The 21,747-nt window shown below is 56.8% G+C and overlaps 1 protein-coding gene across 2 annotated transcripts; it reads left to right on the top strand.

Annotated features, from left to right (window-relative positions):
- Positions 1-1,666: 1,666 nt before the first annotated feature.
- On the top strand, positions 1,667-21,747 carry FEZ1 (fasciculation and elongation protein zeta 1). Of its 2 annotated transcripts, none has more exons than XM_075442626.1 (10): positions 1,667-1,764; positions 3,806-4,108; positions 8,031-8,127; positions 9,604-9,693; positions 11,671-11,887; positions 14,608-14,879; positions 17,443-17,523; positions 17,958-18,033; positions 18,437-18,502; positions 21,591-21,747. In XM_075442626.1, the coding sequence occupies exons 2-10, from the start codon at positions 3,834-3,836 to the stop codon at positions 21,605-21,607; spliced, it is 1,191 nt and encodes a 396-aa protein (XP_075298741.1). In that variant the 5' UTR covers positions 1,667-1,764; positions 3,806-3,833; the 3' UTR covers positions 21,608-21,747. The 2 variants fall into 2 exon arrangements, with proteins under 2 accessions (XP_075298741.1, XP_075298742.1); XM_075442627.1 differs by lacking the exon at positions 1,667-1,764 and adding an exon at positions 2,794-2,859.

The following is a 21,747-nucleotide window of genomic DNA, read 5'->3' as shown; positions in this document are numbered from 1 at the left end:
CAGAATACCATCTATGTATCGTAAAATTGTCACTTCGGGTGGAGGGTGATTGATCCTACCTTTTTAACTAACACAGCATGAGCAACGGGTAGGCTATTAATCACCTTGCGGGAGGCCATTAAAGGTGTACTGTATTCCACCCCCAGTTTAGCTCAAGTATTGGGATGGTAAAGAATCAGTCTTTTACATCTCACACATATTTAGAGCATTCATTTATTGCGTTTATTTTATCTACCGTGCTAGGAACAGCAGGTATTGGAGAGTTGGTGACTTTAAAGCCCTGTAGCCATGTGCCGTGTCCCATCTGTTTTTTTACAGGCCGTACGGGGCTGTTCTGTGATGAAGGTGAGTTTATTTGCCCCTACAACACCCAAATTATTGCTCTAATTGCTTGATTAATTCCATCACAGGTTTTGTGGCAGGGGCAGTTTATTAGTTTACTCCCAGGCAAGAAGGCTGTACGAAATATGGATATACATCCACTATCACAAACGATAAACCCTGCTGTAACTGTGTGTTGTGCCATAAGGCTCGAGTTAATGATCAGACAAAGCCACCACGATCAGCAGGACATGGAGGAACGAAGCATAAAAATCGACGTGGAAAAGGAGTTGGCGAGCACGGCCAACAATGCTCGTCGTCCCATTGCATCCCGGGCACCGCGTGAGGCCGGCCATTAAACCCGGGATCGGGGGAAACGGAACTTAAACCCAGGATCAGAGGAAGTGGAACTTAAACCCAGACCTGCGAATCGCCGCGCTGCAAACTGTTAAGCTGAGATTTTTAAAACAAACAAAAAAACAACAGCATACGTGATCCCATTGCTCTAAAAAAGAAAAAAAGAAAACAAGAAAAAATAAAAATTAAAAAAGAAAAATAAAAAATAAAAAGACAAAGAGAAAAGAGAAAAACAGAAAAAAGAAAACATCAAAAAAGAGAAAAAATAAAAAAGAAAAAGAGAAAAAAGAAAAAAGAAAAAGACAAAGAGAAAAGACAAAAAGAGAAAAAAGAAAAAAGAAAAAGAGAAAAAGAAAAAAAAACAGACAAAGAGAAAAAATAAAAAAGAAAAAAGACAAAAAGAAAAACGAAAAAAGAAAAATAGAACAAAAGAAAAAAGAAAAAAAGAAAAAAAAAGAAAAAAGAGAAAAGAGAAAAAAGAAAAAAGAAAAGAAAAAAGAAAAACGAAAAAAGAAAAGGAGAAAAAAAGACAAAGAAAAAAGACAAAAAGAAAACAGAAAGAAAAAAAACAAAAAAAAAGAAAAGGAGAAAAAAGAAAAAAAGACAAAAAGGAAAAAGAAAAAAGAAAAAGATGAAAAAAGAAATACAAAAAAGAAAAAGACAAAGAGAAAAAAGAAAAAAGACAAAAAAGAAAAACAGAAACAAAGAAAAAAGGAAAAAGCAAGAAGCGCTGTTTTCGCGAGGACGAGGCCTCGCCGGCCGTTACCCCACACAACGATCGTTTCGGAGCCGTTACTCGACCGTTCTCCCTCCGTCCCCCCCCGCGACCCCGCCGCACACCGGCAGAGCCGCGCACGCCCGTCAATAAATGGCTGTACAGCTGGGGGGGGGCGATGAAGGTTGGCGCCCACCCCCGGGAGGGGGGTGCGGGAGGATGACGTCAGGGCTCCAATGACCGCGATCTGCACCCACCTTCCCGCTGACGTCACCCCTCCTCCCCTGCGCGTGCGCAGTGCGGTGTCCGTCCCCCCCGTCCCGTCCCCCCCCCCCCCCCCCGGGCGCGGCGCGGAGGATGCGGGGCCGCAGGTGCGTGCGGGGATGGGGGAGGATGCGGGGTGCTGGGGGGGGGGGAGCGCGTGCAGTGAGGGGTGCGCGGGGGAGGGTGCGGGGTGCGGAGGGGGTGCGGTGCGCGCGGCGAAGGGCGCAAGGGGCGTTGGCGGGGGGGATGGGGGGGGGATGTCGGGGTGCGGACCGGGGTCTGCGCGGAGGTGCGGGCGCGTGCACGGGGGGGTGGGGGTGGGGGGGTGCATCGTGGGCGGGGGGGAGGGAGGATTTTTGGGGGGTGCAGCACGGAGGGGCGTGGGGGTACCCGTATGGGGGGGGGGATGCTGCGCATCAGCATCCCTGCAGGGGCGGGGCATTGTGGCATGCGTGCGCGCTGCGGGGGGGGGGGGGGGGAAGGTGCTTTGGGGGCGTTTGGGGGTGTTCGGGGTGGGGGGGTGCATGCGCAGAGCGGGGAGCTCGAGTTTGGGGGTGCCCGGGGCGGTGGGGGGGGGGGGGCTGCACATGCATGACGATGCGCGCATCCACAGGGGCACACGCGTGTGGAGCCGCGCGCGCGCGCCTGCCTCCGCCTGCGCGCCCGCGTCTGCACGCCCCGCGCTGCGCAGCCCCAGGCTGGCCTGGTTTTGCCCCAAAATGCTGCGGCGCCTTTCTGCTCCCCTCCTCCCTGGGGCTGGGCGAGCCGGTCGTGGAACTGGGCTACCGTTGGCTTACTACAAGGTTACTATTTGCTTCCTGTGAGGCTACTGCTGAGATACTACTGGGATACTCCCAGTAGCCTGGTGAGGGAGAAGTGAGATGCTGTCAAGACACAGCTGAGATACTCCCAGGATACTACTGGGATGCTACTAAGATGCTATCAGGAGTATACTAAAATGCTGTCAATATACTCTGCAGACAGCACTAAGGCACTGAGATACTGACAGGATACTATGTGGATGCTACTGGGATACTGCAAGAATGCTGCTGAGGTACTACCTGGGCACTACCAGGATGCTATCAGGATACTACTAAGATAATTCTAGCATCTTTCCAGGGTTGGTACTGAGATACCATCATGAAGGTGCCACTGAGGCGGTGCTGACACACCATCAGGGTACTCGCAGGATACTACAGCAGGTGCGGTTGCTTGCAGCATAGCGACGTGGCACTAAGATAATACCTGGGTATTATATTGCACTACCAAGATACTATCAGGACACTAGTAAGATGATAGCTATATATACCGTTACAAGACTATGAGAATCCTATCAGGACACTGCTCATATACTACTGCGATACTATCAGGGCGGTGTTCAGATGTAACTAGGATGCTGTTGGTATGCTCCTGACATAGTATGAGGATACTCCTACCTGTGCCAGTACAACATCATGTGGCATTGCTGGCCTATCCAATGGCTGCTACTAGAATACTCTCACTGTAGCACAAAGGTACTAAGATGTTATCAGGATACTGCCTGGATACTCCAAAGATACCGCTGAGATGCTTTCACAAGACTGTCAAGGCACTAGTAAGATACTACCAGGCCATTACTTGGATACTACTAAGATAGCATCAGGGTACTACTGTGGTAATATCAGGATATTATCACAGCACTGCTGAGGTGCTGTAAGGACAGTACTCATTTCTTAGTAGGATGCTAGTAGCATATCAGTGGGATACTTCTGAGATACTACAAGGGCACGAGAAAAGATAGTTGTAAGATACTTCTGGGATACTATCAGGGCAACACCTTAACTTTTGGAATACTGTCAGCATATTGCTGATACTACTATGATACTTTCAGGACACTATTAAGTCATATAGTATAAGGATACTACCAAGATACTACTACTTCAGTAAAAAAGGTCATGCTATGATACTTTTTATTTACTATCGGGGTAGCACTAAGATACTTTGGGGCCAGTATCAACACTGTGTTGCTACTAATAAAGCACTACTCCTGGCTGTGAATAGCCCTGGCAGTAGGGTTTCAGCCAGCACGGCGGCAGCAAAGGGAACGGGGAGCCCTGGTCTTGTAACTTGTGAGTAGCGCGGTGCCTCACGGGCACCCTCTCCCCGCAGCTAAGGCGGCGTGTCGGCGTTGAGGAGGATGGAGGCGCCCCTGGTGAGCCTGGAGGAGGAATTCGAGGAAGGGCCCGGGGATGATGGGGGGACCCCGCAACGCCTGGCGGACCCGGCGCTGGCCGAGCTGGAGAGCTTCTCGGCCGAGATGATGAGCTTCAAGTCGATGGAGGACCTCGTGCAGGAGTTTGACGAGAAGCTCACTGTCTGCTTCCGCAACTACGATGCTGCCACCGAGGGTCTGGCCCCCGTGCGGGGGCATCTCCAGGTGCAGGAGGAGGAGGAGCGGCTCCAGGATGAGGAGTGAGTAAGGCCTCCCTACTCCTGGGCACCTGCAAAACCCACCTCCCCCGGTGCAAACCGGCTCCCTGCATCGCAGCGTCGTCATGCAACGCATCAAAGTAGTGATGTAGTAACCTGTGAGTAAGCCCCCTCACAGCCTGCGTGCCTCTTTGCACCCTCGCGAGACTTCTCTTGACCAGCTCCCCACGTTGCGGCATGGTCATGTACCGTTGTCACGAATAGCGCTGTAGTATCCTATGAGTAAGGGCTCCCTCGGCATCTGTATGCCACCTTGCACGCTAGCGAGGTACACCCTACATGCAGCTTGGCCCCCTGCATCGCGGCATAGTCATGCAGCAGTTTGGAGTAGCTGTGTAGTATCCTATGAGTAGGCCACCCTTGGGCCTGCATGCCTCCTTTGCATGGTCATGAGATACACCCCCTCCCACAACATGCAGACTGGCCTGCCCCATGACAGCGTGGTTGCACATCAGAGTAGCAGTATAGTATCTGATGAGTAGCATCCCTCGGGGGTCTATTACACCTCCTTGCATGCTCGCAAGATCTCCACCACGTGCAGACCAGCCCCTTGCGTTGTGGCATGACCGTGCAATGCCTTGGAGTAGCTGTGTAGGATCTTTGGAATAGCCATGTAGCATCCATAGAGTAGCTGTGTAGGATCTTTGGAGTAGCTGTGTAGCTTCCGTAGAGTGGTTGTGTAGGGTCCTCGGAGTAGCTGTGTAGCATCTGTGGAGTAGCTGTGTAGCATCCTATGAGGATGCCCCGTGTCACATTGCAGGGGGTCACGGCAGGCTGAGTCTGTGGGAGGAGACCCCCCAGGGGTGGGTGAGTGTAAACCTCGAGTAAGGTGTGAGTGGAGCTTCGCCTCCTGCTTGCAACACCTGCAAGCTCTCCACCAAGGCAGGGCAAAATCCCCCCAACCCTGGCCCGTTTGACCGAAAATACAGTGGCGTTTGCAATAAAATCGGAATTTTCATTAAAAACCTTGGTTTTTACAGAAAAAATGCTGGGTTTTGGCCAAATTGGTGTCTTTTTTTTCCCAGCAGTGTTTATCCATGGACGCCTTTCCAATGGATTTTTTGTGCAATTAATTGGGATTATTCCCCGGGTGGCAATCCCAAAGCTTCGTTTTTCACCGAAAGCGGTGGTTTTCAACCCAGAAGCCCCCAGATATGTTCATTTTGTTGTTTTTTGGGTTTTTTTTTACTCCAGAGCCCGGTTGCTGTTTGGAATTGGCCGAATTGCTGTTTTTTTGGAGAAAAAAGCGTGTTGGCTGGGTGCCGGCAGCGCCGCGCTGTCGCCGCTTTGCGTCGCGCGGCGTCATCTTTTTGGGTCGCTTTGGGCAAAACAAGGCTTTTTATTTTTCGGCGCCGTGAATGAGCCCTGTGTGCACGGGCGGGGGAGGGGCTGGGGTCCGAAAGGCGCTGGGTTCCCCGAATTATTAACGAGTTCTGACCGTGATTAACCCAGAAATCTGCTGCCTGCCTGACCCCGCGGGGTGCCGGCGCTTCAAGAGCGGGACGGGGGGGGGAAAGGCAAATTTGGGGGGATAATCACTTTTTTTTTTCCGTATTTGCAGCGGTTTTGTTAAAAATAGGACTAAAAATCGGAATTTCCCCTCATTCCTCCTTTTTTCTTGCACTTTCTCGGTTTTCCCCATTTTGCCTTTTCCCCACCTTTTTTTGCTTTTTCCCCTTTTTTCCTTTTTCCTCCTTCCTCTGTTCCCCCTTTTCCCATCTTTCCCTTGCTCCCCCTTTTCCTTTCCTGCTTTTCCCCCTTTTTTCTGCTTTTCCCTCATTTTTTATTCCATTTCCTCTCTTCCATCCCGTTTTCCCTTTCCCCACTTTTCCCCATTTCCCTCCTTTTTTCCCTTTTCCTTCTTTTTCTCCCTTTTCACCCCTTTTTCTCATTTTTTAAATTTTTCCCCCTTTTCCCTGTTTCCCTCCCTTTTTTCCCGTTTTTCCTATTTTTCCCTTCCCCCTTTCCCCCCTTTTCCCTTTTTTCACTTTTATCCCATTTTTTCCCATTTTCTCCCTTTTTTCCCTTTTTTCCCTTTTTTCCTTTTTTCTCTTTTTTCCCTTATTTTCCCCTTTTCTCCCTTTTCTCCCTTTCCCCCTTCCCCCCTTTTTTCCCTTTTTTCCCTTTTTTCACATTTTTACCTTTTTTCCCTTCTTTTCCCCTTTTCTTCCTTTTTCCACTTTTCCCCATTTTCCCCGTTTTCCTCTTTTCTCTCCTTTCCCTCTTTTTTCCCCCTTTTCCCCCGTTTTTTCCTTTCCCTCATTTTGCCCCCTTTTTTTGGCCTTTTTTAACCTTTTTCACATTTTTTCCCTTTTCCCCCCCATTCCCCCTTTTCTCCCCCTTTTTACTCCTGTTCCCTCTCCCTTCCCCCACGCGCCTTTTTTTGGGCGGAATCGGGCAAAATTGGTCCAGTCCTGCAGGGGAGAATCCGGCACCACTAGTAGTGGGGGGGGGGGAGTTAGGGGGGTGCGGGGCAGTTTTGGGGTGTTCTGATGCATTTTGGAGTGTCAGGGCTGTGGTTTGGGGTGGTTCCCCCAAAAAAATATCCAGTTTTGGGGTATTTTGGGGCAGTTTGGGGTTGTTTCGAGGGATTTGGGGGCAGCATTTTGGGGAGGTTTTGGGGGGGGTCTCATGGTGTCACAGCCATGGTGTCACAGCCAGTTTTTGGGGTGTTTCTGAGTGTTTTGGGGAGTATTTCAGAGCAATATTTTGGAGTGTTCCAGAGCGATATTTTGGGGCATTTCAGGGTAAATTTGGGACATTTCAGGGCAAATTTGGGGCGTTTCAGGGCAATTTTGGGGTGTCTCAGGACTGTTTGAAGGTGACAGTTCTCGGGGTTACAGGGCAGCGTTTTGCGGTGCCGCGACGGCGTTTTGGGGCATTTCGGCACGTTCCAGGGCAGCATATTTGGGGGGAGTTGAGGCGTTTTGGGCATCGCGGCTTTTTGAGGCGTTTTAGGGTGTTTCTGGGCGATGTTCCGGGACGGCATTTTGGGGTCTTTCCCAGTGGCATTTTGGGGTGTCAGGGCAATATTTGGGAGCTTTTTGAGGCAGCATTTTGGGGCATTTTGGAGCATTTTGTGCGGTGTTTCAGAAAAGCTTTTTAGGGTATTTTTGGGTGTGGCATTTTGGGATGTTTTGGGGCACATCAGGGTATTTGGGGGGGGGTTTGGGGCGTTGGGGGTGGTTTGGGGTATTTCAGGGTGGCATTTTGGAGTATTGAGGTGTTTGGGGGCATTTTGGGGGGCTTCAAGGTGGCATTTGGGGGCATTTTGGGGCATTTCAGGGCATTTTGGAGCTTTGGGACGTTTGGAGGCCTTCTGGAGTGTTTCAGAAGGAGATTTTGAGACATTTTTGGTTGTCCCGGACAGTGTTTTGGGGTGTTTTAGGGCCTGTTGAAGGGTGTTGGGGCTTGGGGTGGTGTTTGAGTATGGCATTTTGGGGTGTTTCTGGCTTTGGGGGCATTTCAGGGTGTTTTGGGGCGTTTCAGGCCATCACGGTGATGTTTTGGGGTAGCCTTTTGGGGCATTTCAGGGTGGTCTTTGGGGGAATCTGGGGACATTTTGGGACATTGCCGTAGCCTTTTTGGGGGTATTTTGGTGGCAATGTCTGGGGGCGTCTCAAGTGCCGGAACAGCATTTTGGGGCACTTTGGGGTATTTCAGGGCAGTATTTCGTGATGGTATTTTGGGAAGCTTTGGGGTCTTCTAGGGCAGCATTTAGGGGTCTTCTAGGGCAGCATGCAGTGTGTTTTGGGATATTTCAGGCATCTCAGTGGTTTTGGATTTTTGGGGTGTTCTGGGGCTGCGTTTTGGGGTATTTTGAGGCATTTTGGAGTGCTGCTTTGGGACAGCTTTCTGGGAGGCAAGATTTGGGGATCACCACTCACCGCCCACCTCCCCGCAGGGTCTGGGACGCTCTCACCGATGGCTTCACCCCCCAGGGCTCCCCCCGGCCCTGGCTGCTCCCTGGGGCGGAGGCCCCCGACGGCACCGACCCCCAGGTACGGCTGTGGCCCTCCCCCTTGGCTCCCCCAAATCCCCTCTCCCCGCATGACCCCCTGGTGATGCTTGACAGCTGTCAATCAGCCCCAAGGCTCAGCGACCATCAGAGCACTGCAGACTATCCAAAAATCATTTTTTTGGGGTGCTGCGGCAGCAACGCAGCGGATGTTCACATTTTAGGCTGAAATCACGTTAAAACGGGCGAGATCATGTGTTTGGTTTGGCAATCTGGTCTTTGATGGTTTGCCTCCAAGCCAAGGGTGAGGTGATGTATTTTTTGGGGTAGAAAATAGTGTTTTCTTCGTTGTAATGAGTTCCTGCTGTGGATAGCTGCGTTTGGGATCGTGGGAGGGCTGCAAAGATGCCCTGAAATCCGCTGAATTTAACCTGTTTGGATGTTGCACAACCTGGGGCTGAAAGGGGAGGAGAAGGTTCATTTCTTGGGCTCTTTTCTGCTAAGAGCATGAAACAGACTGTGAAAGGTGGTAAAAAAGACGATGCCTCCCTGTTCAACATCTTCATCCATCACCTCCCCACCCAGCGTTTCCTTCTGACATCTCCCCATCTAATGTCCCCGTCCAATATCTCCATCTGACCTCTTCCCCATTCAGCTTCACCATCCATCATCTCCCCATCCAATGTCCCCAGTATCTCTATCAAGCATCTCCAGCACCTTCCCATCCAATGTCACCGTCCAAGATACTAAAACATCTCTCCATCCAATGTCTTCATCCAACATTGCCATCCGATGTACCTGTACTTCTCCCTGTCCAGCTTCCCAATCCAGTGTCTCCATCCAACAACTGTCCATCCAGTGTCTCCCCTTCCAACATCTCTATCCGTCTCCTTGCAACACCTCCCCATCCAATGCTTCCATGTCTATCATCTCCTGCAATATCTCCAGCATCCCTATGCAGTGTCCCTGTGCAAAGTCCCTATCCAAAGTCCCATCCGACATCCCTGTGCAACATCTCCCCGTCCAACATCTCCATCCACCTCTGTCCAGTGTCCCAGCCCAACATCCTTCCATACAATGTTCCCACCCAATGTCTGCATCCAGCATCCCCATCCAACATCTTCATCCACCTCTATCCATTGTCCCAGCCCAACATCATTCCATCCAATGTTCCCACCCAATGTCTCCATCCAACATCTCCATCTCTATCCAGTGTCCCAGCCCAGTATCCTTCCATCCAGTGTTCCCACCCAATGTCTCCATCCAGCATCCCCGTTTAACATCTCCATCCAATGCCCTCATCCAACGTCTCCCCATCCAATGTCTCCCCATCCAATGTCCCCACCTGATGTCTCCCCATGGAATCCCCCACCATGCAGCATGTCCCCCTGAGCTGTGGTTCCCTGGTGGCTCTCCCTGTGCCAGGGCCAGGGCCATGCCTGTGTCCATGCTGGGGCCATGCCTGTGCCGGGCCATGCCTGCGGTGCCACCAAGGCCGCCCAGCCTGTGTCTCCTGCAGCTCTGCGAGAAGGAGGAGGAGGAGGAGCTCACTGAGAGGAGTGAGCAAGACTCGGGCATCAACGAGGAGCCGCTGCTGACTGCTGAGCAGGTACCCCTGGCCCCTGTGGGCACCTGGACACCTGCGTGTCCCCAGAAGCCAGGCTTTAGCCCCCCAGCGTGGCCTCAGCCCACCCCAGCCCCATGGCCACATGCTGACAGTGCCGAAAAAACCCAAATCCCATCATCCTGGAATGCGGGACACAGGGTGTGGGGTGCAGATTTGGATGTAGATGGAGGTGCAGGTGGTGGGTGCCGACATGGGATTCTGGGTGCAGATGGGAACGTGGGGTGTGGGTGCTGGGTGCAGATGAGTGGCACCGGGTGAAGGATGAAAATGTGGCGGGCAGAGGCGGGGTGCAGGTGCCAGGTGCAGGGTGTGGGATGCTGGGTAAAGGGTGCAGGTGCGGGTGGAGGGTGCAGGATGGAGGGAGCAGGATGCAGATGGAGGACAAAGGGGAGGATGGAGGATGTGGGATGGAGGGAGCAGGTACAGATGGAGGACAAAGGGGAGGATGGAGGATGTGGGATGGAGGGAGCAGGTACAGATGGAGGACAAAGGGGAGGATGGATGATGTGGGATGGAGGGTCCGGAATGCCGGTACAGATGGAGGATGAAGGGGAGGATGGAATATGCAGGGTCCAGGATGCTGGTAGATGGAGGATGGAGGATGTGGGATGCCGGTACTGGTGGAGGATGTAGGGGAGGATGCGGGATGCAGGGTCCAGGATGCTGGTATGGATGGAGGATGAAGGAAAGGATGGAGGATGCAGGGTCACAGAATCACAGAATGGTAGGGGTTGGAAGGGACCTCTGTGGATCACCCAGCCCAACCCCCCTGCCGAAGCAGGGTCACCTACAGCAGGCTGCAGAGGACCTTGTCCAGGCGGGTCTTGAATATCTTCAGAGAAGGAGACTCCACAACCTCCCTGGGCAGCCTGGGCCAGGGCTCTGTAACCCTCAGAGGGAAGAAGTTCTTCCTCATGTTCAGGTGGAACTTCCTGCGTTTCAGTTTATGCCCGTTGCCCCTTGTCCTGTCACTGGGCACCACTGGAAAGAGTCTGGCCCCGTCCTCCTGACACCCACCCTGCAGATATTTAGAGGCATTTCTAAGGTCCCCTCTCAGCCTTCTCTTCTCCAGGCTGAACAAGCCCAGCTCCCTCAGCCTCTCCTCGTAGGAGAGATGCTCCAGTCCCCTCCTCATCCTCGTAGCCCTCTGCTGGACTCTCTCCAGTAGCTCCTCATCTTTCTTGAACTGGGGAGCCCAGAAGTGGACACAGTACTCCAGATGGGGTCTCACCAGGGCAGTGTAGAGGGGGAGGAGGACCTCCCTCATCCTGCTGCCCACACTATTCTTGATGCACCCCAGGATCCCATTGGCTTTCTTGGCAGCCAGGGCACGCTGCTGCTGGCTCATGGTCACCCTGTCGTCCACCAGGACACCCAGGTCCCTCTCCACAGAGGGTCCAAGATGCCAGTACAGATGGAGGATGAAGGGAGGGATGGAGGATGCAGGATTCAGGGTCCGGGATGCAGGTACAGATGGAGGACAGAGGGAAGGATGGAGGATGCGGGATGCAGGGTCTGGAATGCCGGGTCCGGGATGCCAGTACAGATGGAGGATGTAGGGGAGGATGGAGGATGTGGGATGCTGGTACAGATGAAGGACGAAAGGGAGGATATGGAAGATGTGGGATGCAGGGTCTGGAATGCCGGGTCTGGGATGCCGGTACAGATGGAGGATGAAGGGGAGGATGCAGGATGCGGGATGCAGGGTCCGGGATGCCGGAACAGATGAAGGATAAAAGGGGGGATGGAGGATGCGGGATGCCAGCACAGATGGAGGACAAAGGGGACGATGGAGGACGCGGGAAGCAGGGTCTGGGATGCCAGTACAGACAGAGGATGGAGGGAGCAGGTTTCAGACGCGGGTGCAGGACAGGGACGCAGGGTGCTGTGGGCCGCAGGGTGTAGAGGCGAGGTGCGGGTAGGATGCCGGTGGAAATGGAGGACACCCATTCCCTGCAGGTCATCGAGGAGCTGGAGGAGCTGATGCAGAGTTCACCCGACCCCGAGGCCGACCCTGAGGGTGATGAGGACGAGGAGGAGGAGGAGGAGGAGGAGGAGGAGGAAGAGGAGGAAACTGAGGCCGACGCTGAAGGCGGTGGCGGGGGCACGGAGCCCATCCTTCTGCGTGAGCTGCGTGTGTTCTCCCCTGCCTTCAACAACAACTGCTCCCACGAAGGTACGGCCGGCAGAACCCGGGCCAGTCACTTTTCAGGGACGATTCCAACCAGCTGGGACAACTGAAGCTCTCCAGGCTGCAGGGCTGGCTTGCTCCGGGCTTTGGCCGGGAGAGGGCTCTTGGCAAGAGGTGAAGCCGGTGGGGATCCTGCTTTGAGCCTTGCGCCCGGGGTTTTGCCGAGAGCGCCGTGCAACCGGGACGTGCGTTCGGTTGGGCGGCACGGTGCGCCTGGACGATCGCCCCAGGCGTCTTGCTCCTTGCTCCGCGCGCTCCCGGGCAACTCCGTAATCGCGTGATGTATTTATTTATCGGGGGTCTGGTGGGTGCCCCGTGCGTCTCGTTACATCAGCTGGCGCATCTGAAGGGCTCCGGCGTGCAGTTCACCGTCGCGTTGGTCGCCCCGGGAGTTCCCCGCGGAGTGCGCGCCACGCGCGTCGCGAATTGCACGGGCGCGTCCACGCCTTCCCCCCCGGGCACGCCAATAATTGCGTTGTGCGTGTCACTAATTGCACTGGGCGGGTCGCTAATTGCGTCGAGCGTTTCGCTCCTGCGCTGCGCGTTTTCGCCGAGCGTTCCTGGTGTGTCGCTGATTACATCAGGCGTTTAATTGCTGGGCGGTGCACTTACTGCACTGGGCATTGACACCAAACTGGGAGCAGTGGTGGACACACCGGCAGGCTGTGCTGCCATGCAGCGTGACCTGGACAGGCTGGAGAGTTGGGCAGAGAGGAACCTGATGAGGTTCAACAAGGGCAAGGGCAGGGTCCTGCCCCTGGGCAGGAACAACCCCAGGCACCAGTACAGGCTGGGGCGGACCTGCTGGGGAGCAGCTCTGCGGAGAGGGACTGGGAGTGCTGGGGGATGACAGGGTGACCATGAGCCAGCAGCGTGCCCTGGGTGCCAAGAAAGCTAATGGGATCCTGGGGTGCATCAAGAAGAGTGTGGCCAGCAGGACGAGGGAGGTTCTCCTTCCCCTCTACACTGCCCTGGTGAGGCCCCATCTGGAGTCCTGTGTCCAGTTCTGGGCTCCCCAGTTCAAGAAAGATGAGGAGCTGCTGGAGAGAGTCCAGCAGAGCGCTACGAGGATGAGGAGGGGACTGGAGCATCTCTCCTACGAGGAGAGGCTGAGGGAGCTGGGCTTGTTCAGCCTGGAGAAGAGAAGGCTGAGAGGGGACCTTAGAAATGCCCACAAATATCTTAAGGGTCAGTGTAGGGAGGACGGGGCCAGACTCTTTCCAGTGGTGCCCAGCAACAGGACAAGGGGCAACGGGCACAAATGGAAGCAGAGGAAGTTCCGTCTGAACAGGAGGAAGAACTTCTTCCTTCTGAGGGAGACAGAGCACTGGAACAGGCTGTCCAGGGAGGCTGTGGAGTCTCCTTCTCTGGAGATATTCCAGACCCGCCTGGACGCGGTGCTGTGCAGCCTGCTCTGGGTGACCCTGCTTGGGCAGGGGGTTGGGCTGGGTGACCCACAGAGGTCCCTGCCAACCCCTACTATTCTGTGATTCTGTGATTCTGTGGTTGCATTTACTGCAGTGAGCTTTCCACTTATTGAAACAGGCGTTGCACTAATGGCACGGGGCATTGCACTTAGCTGCACTGGGCATTTCACTTGCTGCACGGTGCGTTTCACTTATTGCACCGGGCATCACGTGTCTGGCCCTGCACGTTGCACTTCTTGCACCGAGCATTGCATTTATTGCACCAGGCATTGCACCTATCGCAACAGGCATTGCACTAGTTGCATCGGGCACTGGGCATTGCACTTACTGCACGAGACATTGCACTTCCTGCAGTGGGCCTTGCACTAATTGCACCAAGCATTTGACTTTATTGCACTGGGCATTGCACTTAGTGCACTGGGCATTGCATTTATTGCGCTGCCTGCTGCACTTACTGCAGCGAGCATTGAATTTATCGCAACAGGCATTGCACTAATCACAGAATCCCAGCATGGCAGGGGTTGGTAGGACCTCTGTGGGTCACCCAGCCCAACCCCCTGCCCAAGCAGGGTCACCCAGAGCAGGCTGCACAGGACCTTGTCCAGGCAGGTCTGGAATATCTCCAGAGAAGGAGACTCCACCGCCTCCCTGGGCAGCCTGGGCCAGGGCTCCATCACCCTCAGAGGGAAGAAGTTCTTCCTCGGGTTCAACTGGAGCTTCCTCTGCTTCAGTTTGTGCCCGTTGCCCCTTGTCCTGTCGCTGGGCACCCCTGAAAAGAGTCTGGCCCTGTCCTCCTGACCCCCACCCTGCAGATATTTGTAGGCATTTCTAAGGTCCCCTCTCAGCCTTCTCTTCTCCAGGCTGAACAAGCCCAGCTCCCTCAGCCTCTCCTCATAAGAGAGATGCTCCAGCCCCTCCTCATCCTCGTAGCCCTCCACTGGACTCTCTCCAGTAGCTCCTCATCTTTCTTGAAGTGGGGAACCCAGCACTGGACACAGGGCTCCAGATGGGGCCTCACTAGGGCAGTGTAGAGGTCCAACCCCCTGCCCAAGCAGGGTCACCCAGAGCAGGCTGCACAGCACCGCGTCCAGGTGGGGCTGGAATATCTCCAGAGAAGGAGACTCCACAGCCTCTCTGGGCAGCCTGGGCCAGGGCTCCGTCACCATCAGAGGGAAGAAGTTCTTCCTCATGTTTGGGCATTGCACTTACTGCACCGGGCGTTTAATTTATTGCACCGGGCATCGGACGGGCGTCTCTAACGGCGATGCCCGTCAGCAGGGCTGGGGCGGCTGTCGGCGCAGGAGCTGTCGGCGGCTGCGGGGCGCGCGGAGGCGGCGAGCCGGGCGCTGTCGGCAGAGCTGGTGGCACAGTTGGCGCGGCGGGACGAGCTGGCCTTCGAGAAGGAGGTGAAGACGGCGTTCATCGGGGCGCTGCTGGCGGTGCAGGGGGAGCAGCGGGAGCAGCGGGAGGCCGCCCGGCGCCGGCGTCGCGACAAGGGGCTGAGCCTGCAAGGGGGGCGTCCCGAGCGCGGGAACCAGATGCCGCGGAAGGTGGGGGACCCCGCGGCCGCGTGGACTGCGGTGGGGGGACCTGGGAAGCGGGAGGGGAGGTGGGACTGGGGCTATGGGACAGGGAAGAGGGACGTGGAACAGGGACGCGGGGCGAGGGGATGTGGGGTGCGGGGACATGGGATGGGGTTGTGGGGATGGGATGGGTGATGGTGGGGCAGAGGGACATGGGATGGGGATGTGGGGATGGGATGGGTGATGGTGGGGCAGAGGGACATGGGATGGGGATGTGGGGATGGGATGGGTGATGGTGGGGCAGAGGGACAGGGGATGGGGATGTGGGGATGGGATGGGTGATGGTGGGGCAGAGGGACATGGGATGGGGATGTGGGGATGGGATGGGTGATGGTGGGGCAGAGGGACAGGGGATGGGGATGTGGGGATGGGATGGGTGATGGTGGGGCAGAGGGACAGGGGATGGGGATGTGGGGATGGGATGGGTGATGGTGGGGCAGAGGGACATGGGATGGGGATGTGGGGATGGGATGGGTGATGGTGGGGCAGAGGGACATGGGGTGGGGATGTGGGGATGGGATGGGTGATGGTGGGGCAGAGGGACAGGGGATGGGGATGTGGGGATGGGATGGGTGATGGTGGGGCAGAGGGACATGGGATGGGGATGTGGGGATGGGATGGGTGATGGTGGGGCAGAGGGACATGGGGTGGGGATGTGGGGATGGGATGGGTGATGGTGGGGCAGAGAGACAGGGGATGGGGATGTGGGGATGGGATGGGTGATGGTGGGGCAGAGGGACATGGGGTGGGGATGTGGGGATGGGATGGGTGATGGTGGGGCAGAGGGACAGGGGATGGGGATGTGGGGATAGGATGGGTGATGGTGGGGCAGAGGGACATGGGATGGGGATGTGGGGATGGGATGGGTGATGGTGGGGCAGAGGGACATGGGATGGGGATGTGGGGATGGGGTGGGTGATGGTGGGGCAGAGGGACATGGGATGGGGATGTGGGGATGGGATGGGTGATGGTGGGGCAGAGGGACAGGGGATGGGGATGTGGGGATAGGATGGGTGATGGTGGGGCAGAGGGACATGGGATGGGGATGTGGGGATGGGATGGGTGATGGTGGGGCAGAGGGACAGGGGATGGGGATGTGGGGATGGGATGGGTGATGGTGGGGCAGAGGGACATGGGATGGGGATGTGGGGATGGGATGGGTGATGGTGGGGCAGAGGGACAGGGGATGGGGATGTGGGGATGGGGTGGGTGATGGTGGGGCAGAGGGACATGGGATGGGGATGTGGGGATGGGATGGGTGATGGTGGGGCAGAGGGACATGGGATGGGGATGTGGGGATGGGATGGGTGATGGTGGGTCAGAGGGACATGGGGTGGGGATGTGGGGATGGGATGGGTGATGGTGGGGCAGAGGGACATGGGATGGGGATGTGGGGATGGGATGGGTGATGGTGGGGCAGAGGGACATGGGATGGGGATGTGAGGACGGGGTGGGTGACAGTGGATGGGGCAGAGGAACATGGGACAGAGGTACATGGGGTAGAGGAATGCGGGCTGGACATGGGACATGGGGATGAGGGGACATGGGACAGGGATGTGGGGATGGGGTGGGTGACATCAGATGGGGCAGAGGGACATGGGACAGGGGGATGCAGGATGGACATGGGACGTGGGGATGAGGGGACATAGGACCGGGATGTGGGGGCAGGATGGGTGACAGCGGATGGGGTAGAGGAACATGGGCCATGGGGATGATCGGACACGGGACAGGGATGTGGGGACAGGGTGTGGGACAGAGGGACATGGGACAAGAGGATGAGAGGACATAGGACGGGGATGTGGGGACAGGGGATGAGTGACAGCGGATGGGACAGAGGGACATGGGGCAGAAGAATGCCTGATGGACATGGGACATGGGGATGAGGGGACATGGGACCAGGATGTGGGGACAGGATGGGTGACAGCAGATGGGGCAGAGGGACATGGGATGTGGGGATGAGAGTTCATGGGACAGGGATGTGGGGATAGGGGATGAGTGACAGCAGATGGAGCAGAGGGACAGGGGACAGGAGGGGCATGGGTCAGAGGAATGAGGGATGGAGAGACATGGGATGGGGGGCTGTAGGGCCAGGAACGGGGCAGAGGGACATGGGCCATGGGGATGAGGGGACATGGGACAGTGGGATGTGGGATTGGGGGACGCAGGATGGGGGGATGCGGGGACAGGATGTGGGGTCAGGGCAGAGGGAGAGGGGATGGGTGACAGGGGATGGGGCAGAGGGACATGGGATGGGGCCTTGGGCGGGGGGATGAGGGGACATGGGACAGGGGGATGTGGGGACAGTGATACGGGGACAGGAGAGGGGTTGAGGCAATGGCCAGGGGGACGTGGGCAAAAGATGGGGGACAGGGGGACACGGGGACAGAGGGAGAGGGGGATGAGGGACAGGGGAACGGGGGGCACGTGGACGGGACTCGGGGAGCTGGGGGGGACACTGGCACCGAGGGAGCTGCCACGGGCGACGTCCTTGTCCCTGGGGGCTGACGGGGTGACCTGCGTGTCCCCCCAGCGCTTCAGCATGGAGGGCATCTCCAGCATCCTGCACTCCGGCCTGCGCCAGACCTTCGGCCCCACCGCCAACGAGAAGCAGGTCTCGCTTTCCCCTTTTCCCCCCCAAAAATTGCCAAATCCGTCCCCTTCCAACCCCCCCCCCAAGCCTGCACACCCCATTCCCCTTGCATCCCCCAAAACCCCTTTAAAAACACCTCTGAATTTCCACAGCCCCGCTCCGTCCCCTCCACCCCGCCAATCCAGCTTGCAAAAATCACCGTTTTTCAACCCAAAAAAAATCCTCACTAAGCAGGGCTTCACGCCTGGGCGGGTTTTGCAGCGGGAAATTAATTCAGTACTGCCCCCCCCCCCCCAAAAAAAAAAAAATCCCTGCAGGAAAACCACGGGCACGCTCGGCTTTTGCACCGATTTGGGGCGGTTCGTCTCAAGGCGGTGCGAAAAACAGGCGCTTCTGTGCCAGCTGGGCGTTTTTTTTTTGGGGTGGTTTTGGGGGTTTTTATTTCGTTTTCGCAGTACCTGAACACGGTGATCCCCTACGAGAAGAAGGGGTCGCCGCCCTCCGTCGAGGACCTGCAGATGCTCACCAACAGTGAGTCTCGGCCCCGTTTCGGGGCAGAATCGGGCGGTTTTGCATCGCAAAAAGCACGTGTGGGGTGCGTCGTGGTGACGCGGTGAATTTGGGGGTGCAACCCCCCCCCACCCCCCCGCCTTTTTTTTTTTTTTGGCAGCGTTGCAGCGGGGGCAATTTGAGGTGCGTCGTTGCAACGAAGCCCGTTTTGGGGGGCAAAGACCCCTTTTGCAGCGTGGCAGCGCTGCTGGTTTGGGGTGCAGTTACCCGTGTTGCGTCGCTGCTTTTTTTTTGGGGGGGGGGGATGCTCAGGCCTGGTGCATTGTGGGAAACTCTGGTGGTGGCTGTGGGGCTGGTTTGGGGGTGGAAAGGGACATCAGAGGGGCAGTGGGGCTGGGCTCACGGCTCCGTTCCCCCTTTGCAGTCCTGTTTGCCATGAAGGAGGGGAATGAGAAGGTGCCCACGCTGCTCACGGACTACATCCTCAAAGGTATCCGCTCGCCTCGGGCGTCCCCCGTGCAGCCCTCGTGCATCCTCCGTGCAGTTCCTTGCGCCTCTGCACCCGCCGTGGATCCCTTCCACATCCTTCTGCATCCTTCCGGCACCTTCGTGCATCCTTCTGCATCCCCCTTGCATCCCTCGTGCATCCTTCGTGCATCTCCGTGGATCCTTCTGCATCCTTGTGCATCTCCCTTGCACCCTTCCGGCACCTTCGTGCGTCCTTCTGCGTCCCCCTTGCCTGCATCCCTCGTGCATCCTTCATGCATCTCCATGGATCCCTTATCCATCTCCTGAGTCTGGTTGGAGTCTGGTAACTAGTGGTGTCCCTCAGGGGTCAGTACTGGGCCCAGTCTTGTTTAACTTCTTCATCAACGACCTGGATGAAGAGTTAGAATGTACCCTCAGCAAGTTTGCTGATGACACCAAACTGGGAGGTGTGGTGGATGCACCGGCAGGCTGTGCTGCCATTCAGCGTGACCTGGATAGGCTGGAGAGTTGGGCGGAGAGGAACCTGATGAGGTTCAACAAGGGCAAGGGCAGGGTCCTGCACCTGGGGAGGAACAACCCCAGGCACCAGTACAGGCTGGGGCTGACCTGCTGGAGAGCAGCTCTGTGGAGAGGGACCTGGGTGTCCTGGTGGACGACAGGGTGACCATGAGCCAGCAGCGTGCCCTGGGTGCCAAGAAGGCCAATGGGATCCTGGGGTGCATCAAGAAGAGTGTGGGCAGCAGAGCAAGGGAGGTTCTCCTTCCCCTCTGCTCTGCCCTGGTGAGGCCCCATCTGCAGTGCTGTGTCCAGTTCTGGGCTCCCCAGTTCAAGAAAGATGAGGAGCTACTGGAGAGAGTCCAGCGGAGGGCTACAAGGATGAGGAGGGGACTGGAGCATCTCTCCTACGAGGAGAGGCTGAGGGAGCTGGGCTTGTTCAGCCTGGAGAAGAGAAGGCTGCGAGGGGGCCTTATAAATGCCTACAAATATCTGCAGGGTGGGGGTCAGGAGGATGGGGCCAAGCTCTTTCCAGTGGTGCCCAGCAACAGGACAAGGGGCAACGGGCACAAACTGAGGCACAGGAAGTTCCGTCTGAACATGAGGAAGAACTTCTTCCCTCTGAGGGTGACGGAGCCCTGGCCCAGGCTGCCCAGGGAGGTTGTGGAGTCTCCTTCTCTGGAGATATTCAAGCCCCACCTGGCCGTGGTGCTGTGCAGCCTGCTCTGGGTGACCCTGCTTGGGCAGGGGGTTGGGCTGGGTGACCCACAGAGGTCCCTGCCAACCCCGACCATGCTGGGATTCTGTGATTCTGTGATCTCCAGTGCATCCTTCATGCATCCTCTGTGAATCCTGGGTGCATCTCCTCTGCATCCCTCGTGCATCCTTATGTGCAAGGCCTCGTGCATCCTCACACGCCTCCATTAGATCACTGCGCATCCTCCCTTGCACCCTTGCATGGCCCGTCCGCCTCCTTCACGCGGTCTCGTGACCCCCCCCCCGTGCACCCCCTTGCACCCCTCGTGCGCCTTCGTGCATCCTCGCGCGGCCCTCGTGCACGGGTCTCATGCGTCCCTCCCGTGTTCCCCCTGCGTCCTCTCTGCACCCCGCCTCATGCAGCACTCGTGCCTGCTTGTGCATCCTTGTGCGCCGGCGTGCCCTCGTGCACACCCGTGCAGCCTTTCTGCGTGCTCACGGGTCCCCGTGTGTGCACGCTCACGCACCCTTGCACGCCGCCACGCATCCCCCTGCACACACCTGTACCCTCCTGCAACCCCCACGCAGGCTCGTGCATCGCTGTGCGCCCTTGCACGCCCGTGTGTATCCCAGCGCACGCTTGTGCACTCTTGTGCATCCCAGTGCAAGGCTGCGCATTGCCGTGCACGCTCGTGCGTCCTCACGCACAGTCCTGCATCCCCAGGCACACTTGTGCATCCATGTGCACACTCGTGCATCCCTGTGCACACTCGTGCATCCTTGTGCGTGCTTGTGCATCCCTGTGCACACTCACGCATCCCCAGACACGCTCATGCATCCCCGTGCACCCTCACGCAGCATCCCCACGCACGCTCGTGAATCCCCGTGCACCCTCGTGCATCCCTGTGCACACTCGTGCGTCTTCCTGCATCCCTGTGCACGTTTGTGCATCCCTGTGCACACTCATGCATCTCTGTGCACACTCGTGCATCCTCATGGGTTCTTGTGCATCCCCATGTGCCCTCGTGCACACTCGTGCCTCCCCATGCACGCTCATGCATCACTCTGCAGCCTCCTGCAGCCCCAGGCACACTTGTGCATCCCCGTGCACACTCATGCATCATCATGCGTCCTCATGCAGCCCCGTGCACACCTGTGCATCCCTGTGCACACTCATGAGTCCCCAGGCACGCTCATGCATCCTCATGCATCCTTGTGCATCCCCATGCACACTTGTGCATCCATGTGCACACTCATGCATCCCTGTGCACACTCGTGCATCCCTTTGCACACTCATGCATCCTTGTGCTTCCCTGAGCACACTCGTGCATCATTGTGCACCCTCATGCATCCCCAGGCACACTTGTGCATCCGTGTGCACACTCATACATCCCTGTGCACGCTTATGCATCCCCATGCACACTCATGCATCCCTTTGCACACTCGTGCATCACTGTGCATTGTCATGAAGCCTTGTGCACACTCGTGCATCCCTTTGCACACTCGTGCATCATTGTGCACCCCCATGCATCCCCAGGCACACTTGTGCATCCGTGTGCACACTCATACATCCCGGTGCACACTCGTGCATCCCTTTGCACACTCGTGCATCCCTTATGCACACTCATGCATCCTTGTGCATGCTTGTGCATCCCTGTGCGCACTCACGCATCCCCAGACACGCTCATGCATCGCCGTGCACCCTCACGCATCCCCACGCACGCTCATGCATCGCCGTGCACCCTCACGCATCCCCACGCACGCTCGTGAATCCCCGTTCACCCTCACGCATCCCCGCGTGTGCCCCCGCGCCGCCGCCCGCCCTCCCGCGTCCCCGCGCGTCCCCGCGCGTCCCCATCCACCCGTCCCCGCGCGCCCACCGCCCTCTCTCTTCGCAGTGCTCTGCCCAACCTGACGCGGTCCCCGACCCCGACGCCCCCCGAAAACGGGGCCGAACCCGAGGAAAACACCGGTCGCCCCCCCCCCAGCACCCCGCTCTCCGCCCCCCACCTTTGCACAGCTGGGAAATAAATATTAATTCGTTTCATTAATTAA

Source organism: Opisthocomus hoazin, chromosome 24 (assembly GCF_030867145.1).
Source record: "Opisthocomus hoazin isolate bOpiHoa1 chromosome 24, bOpiHoa1.hap1, whole genome shotgun sequence".
In the NCBI taxonomy this organism is placed as follows: domain Eukaryota; kingdom Metazoa; phylum Chordata; class Aves; order Opisthocomiformes; family Opisthocomidae; genus Opisthocomus; species Opisthocomus hoazin.
The sequence above is the reverse complement of the archived record's forward strand: the minus strand, read 5'-3'. Positions and strand labels throughout refer to the sequence as shown.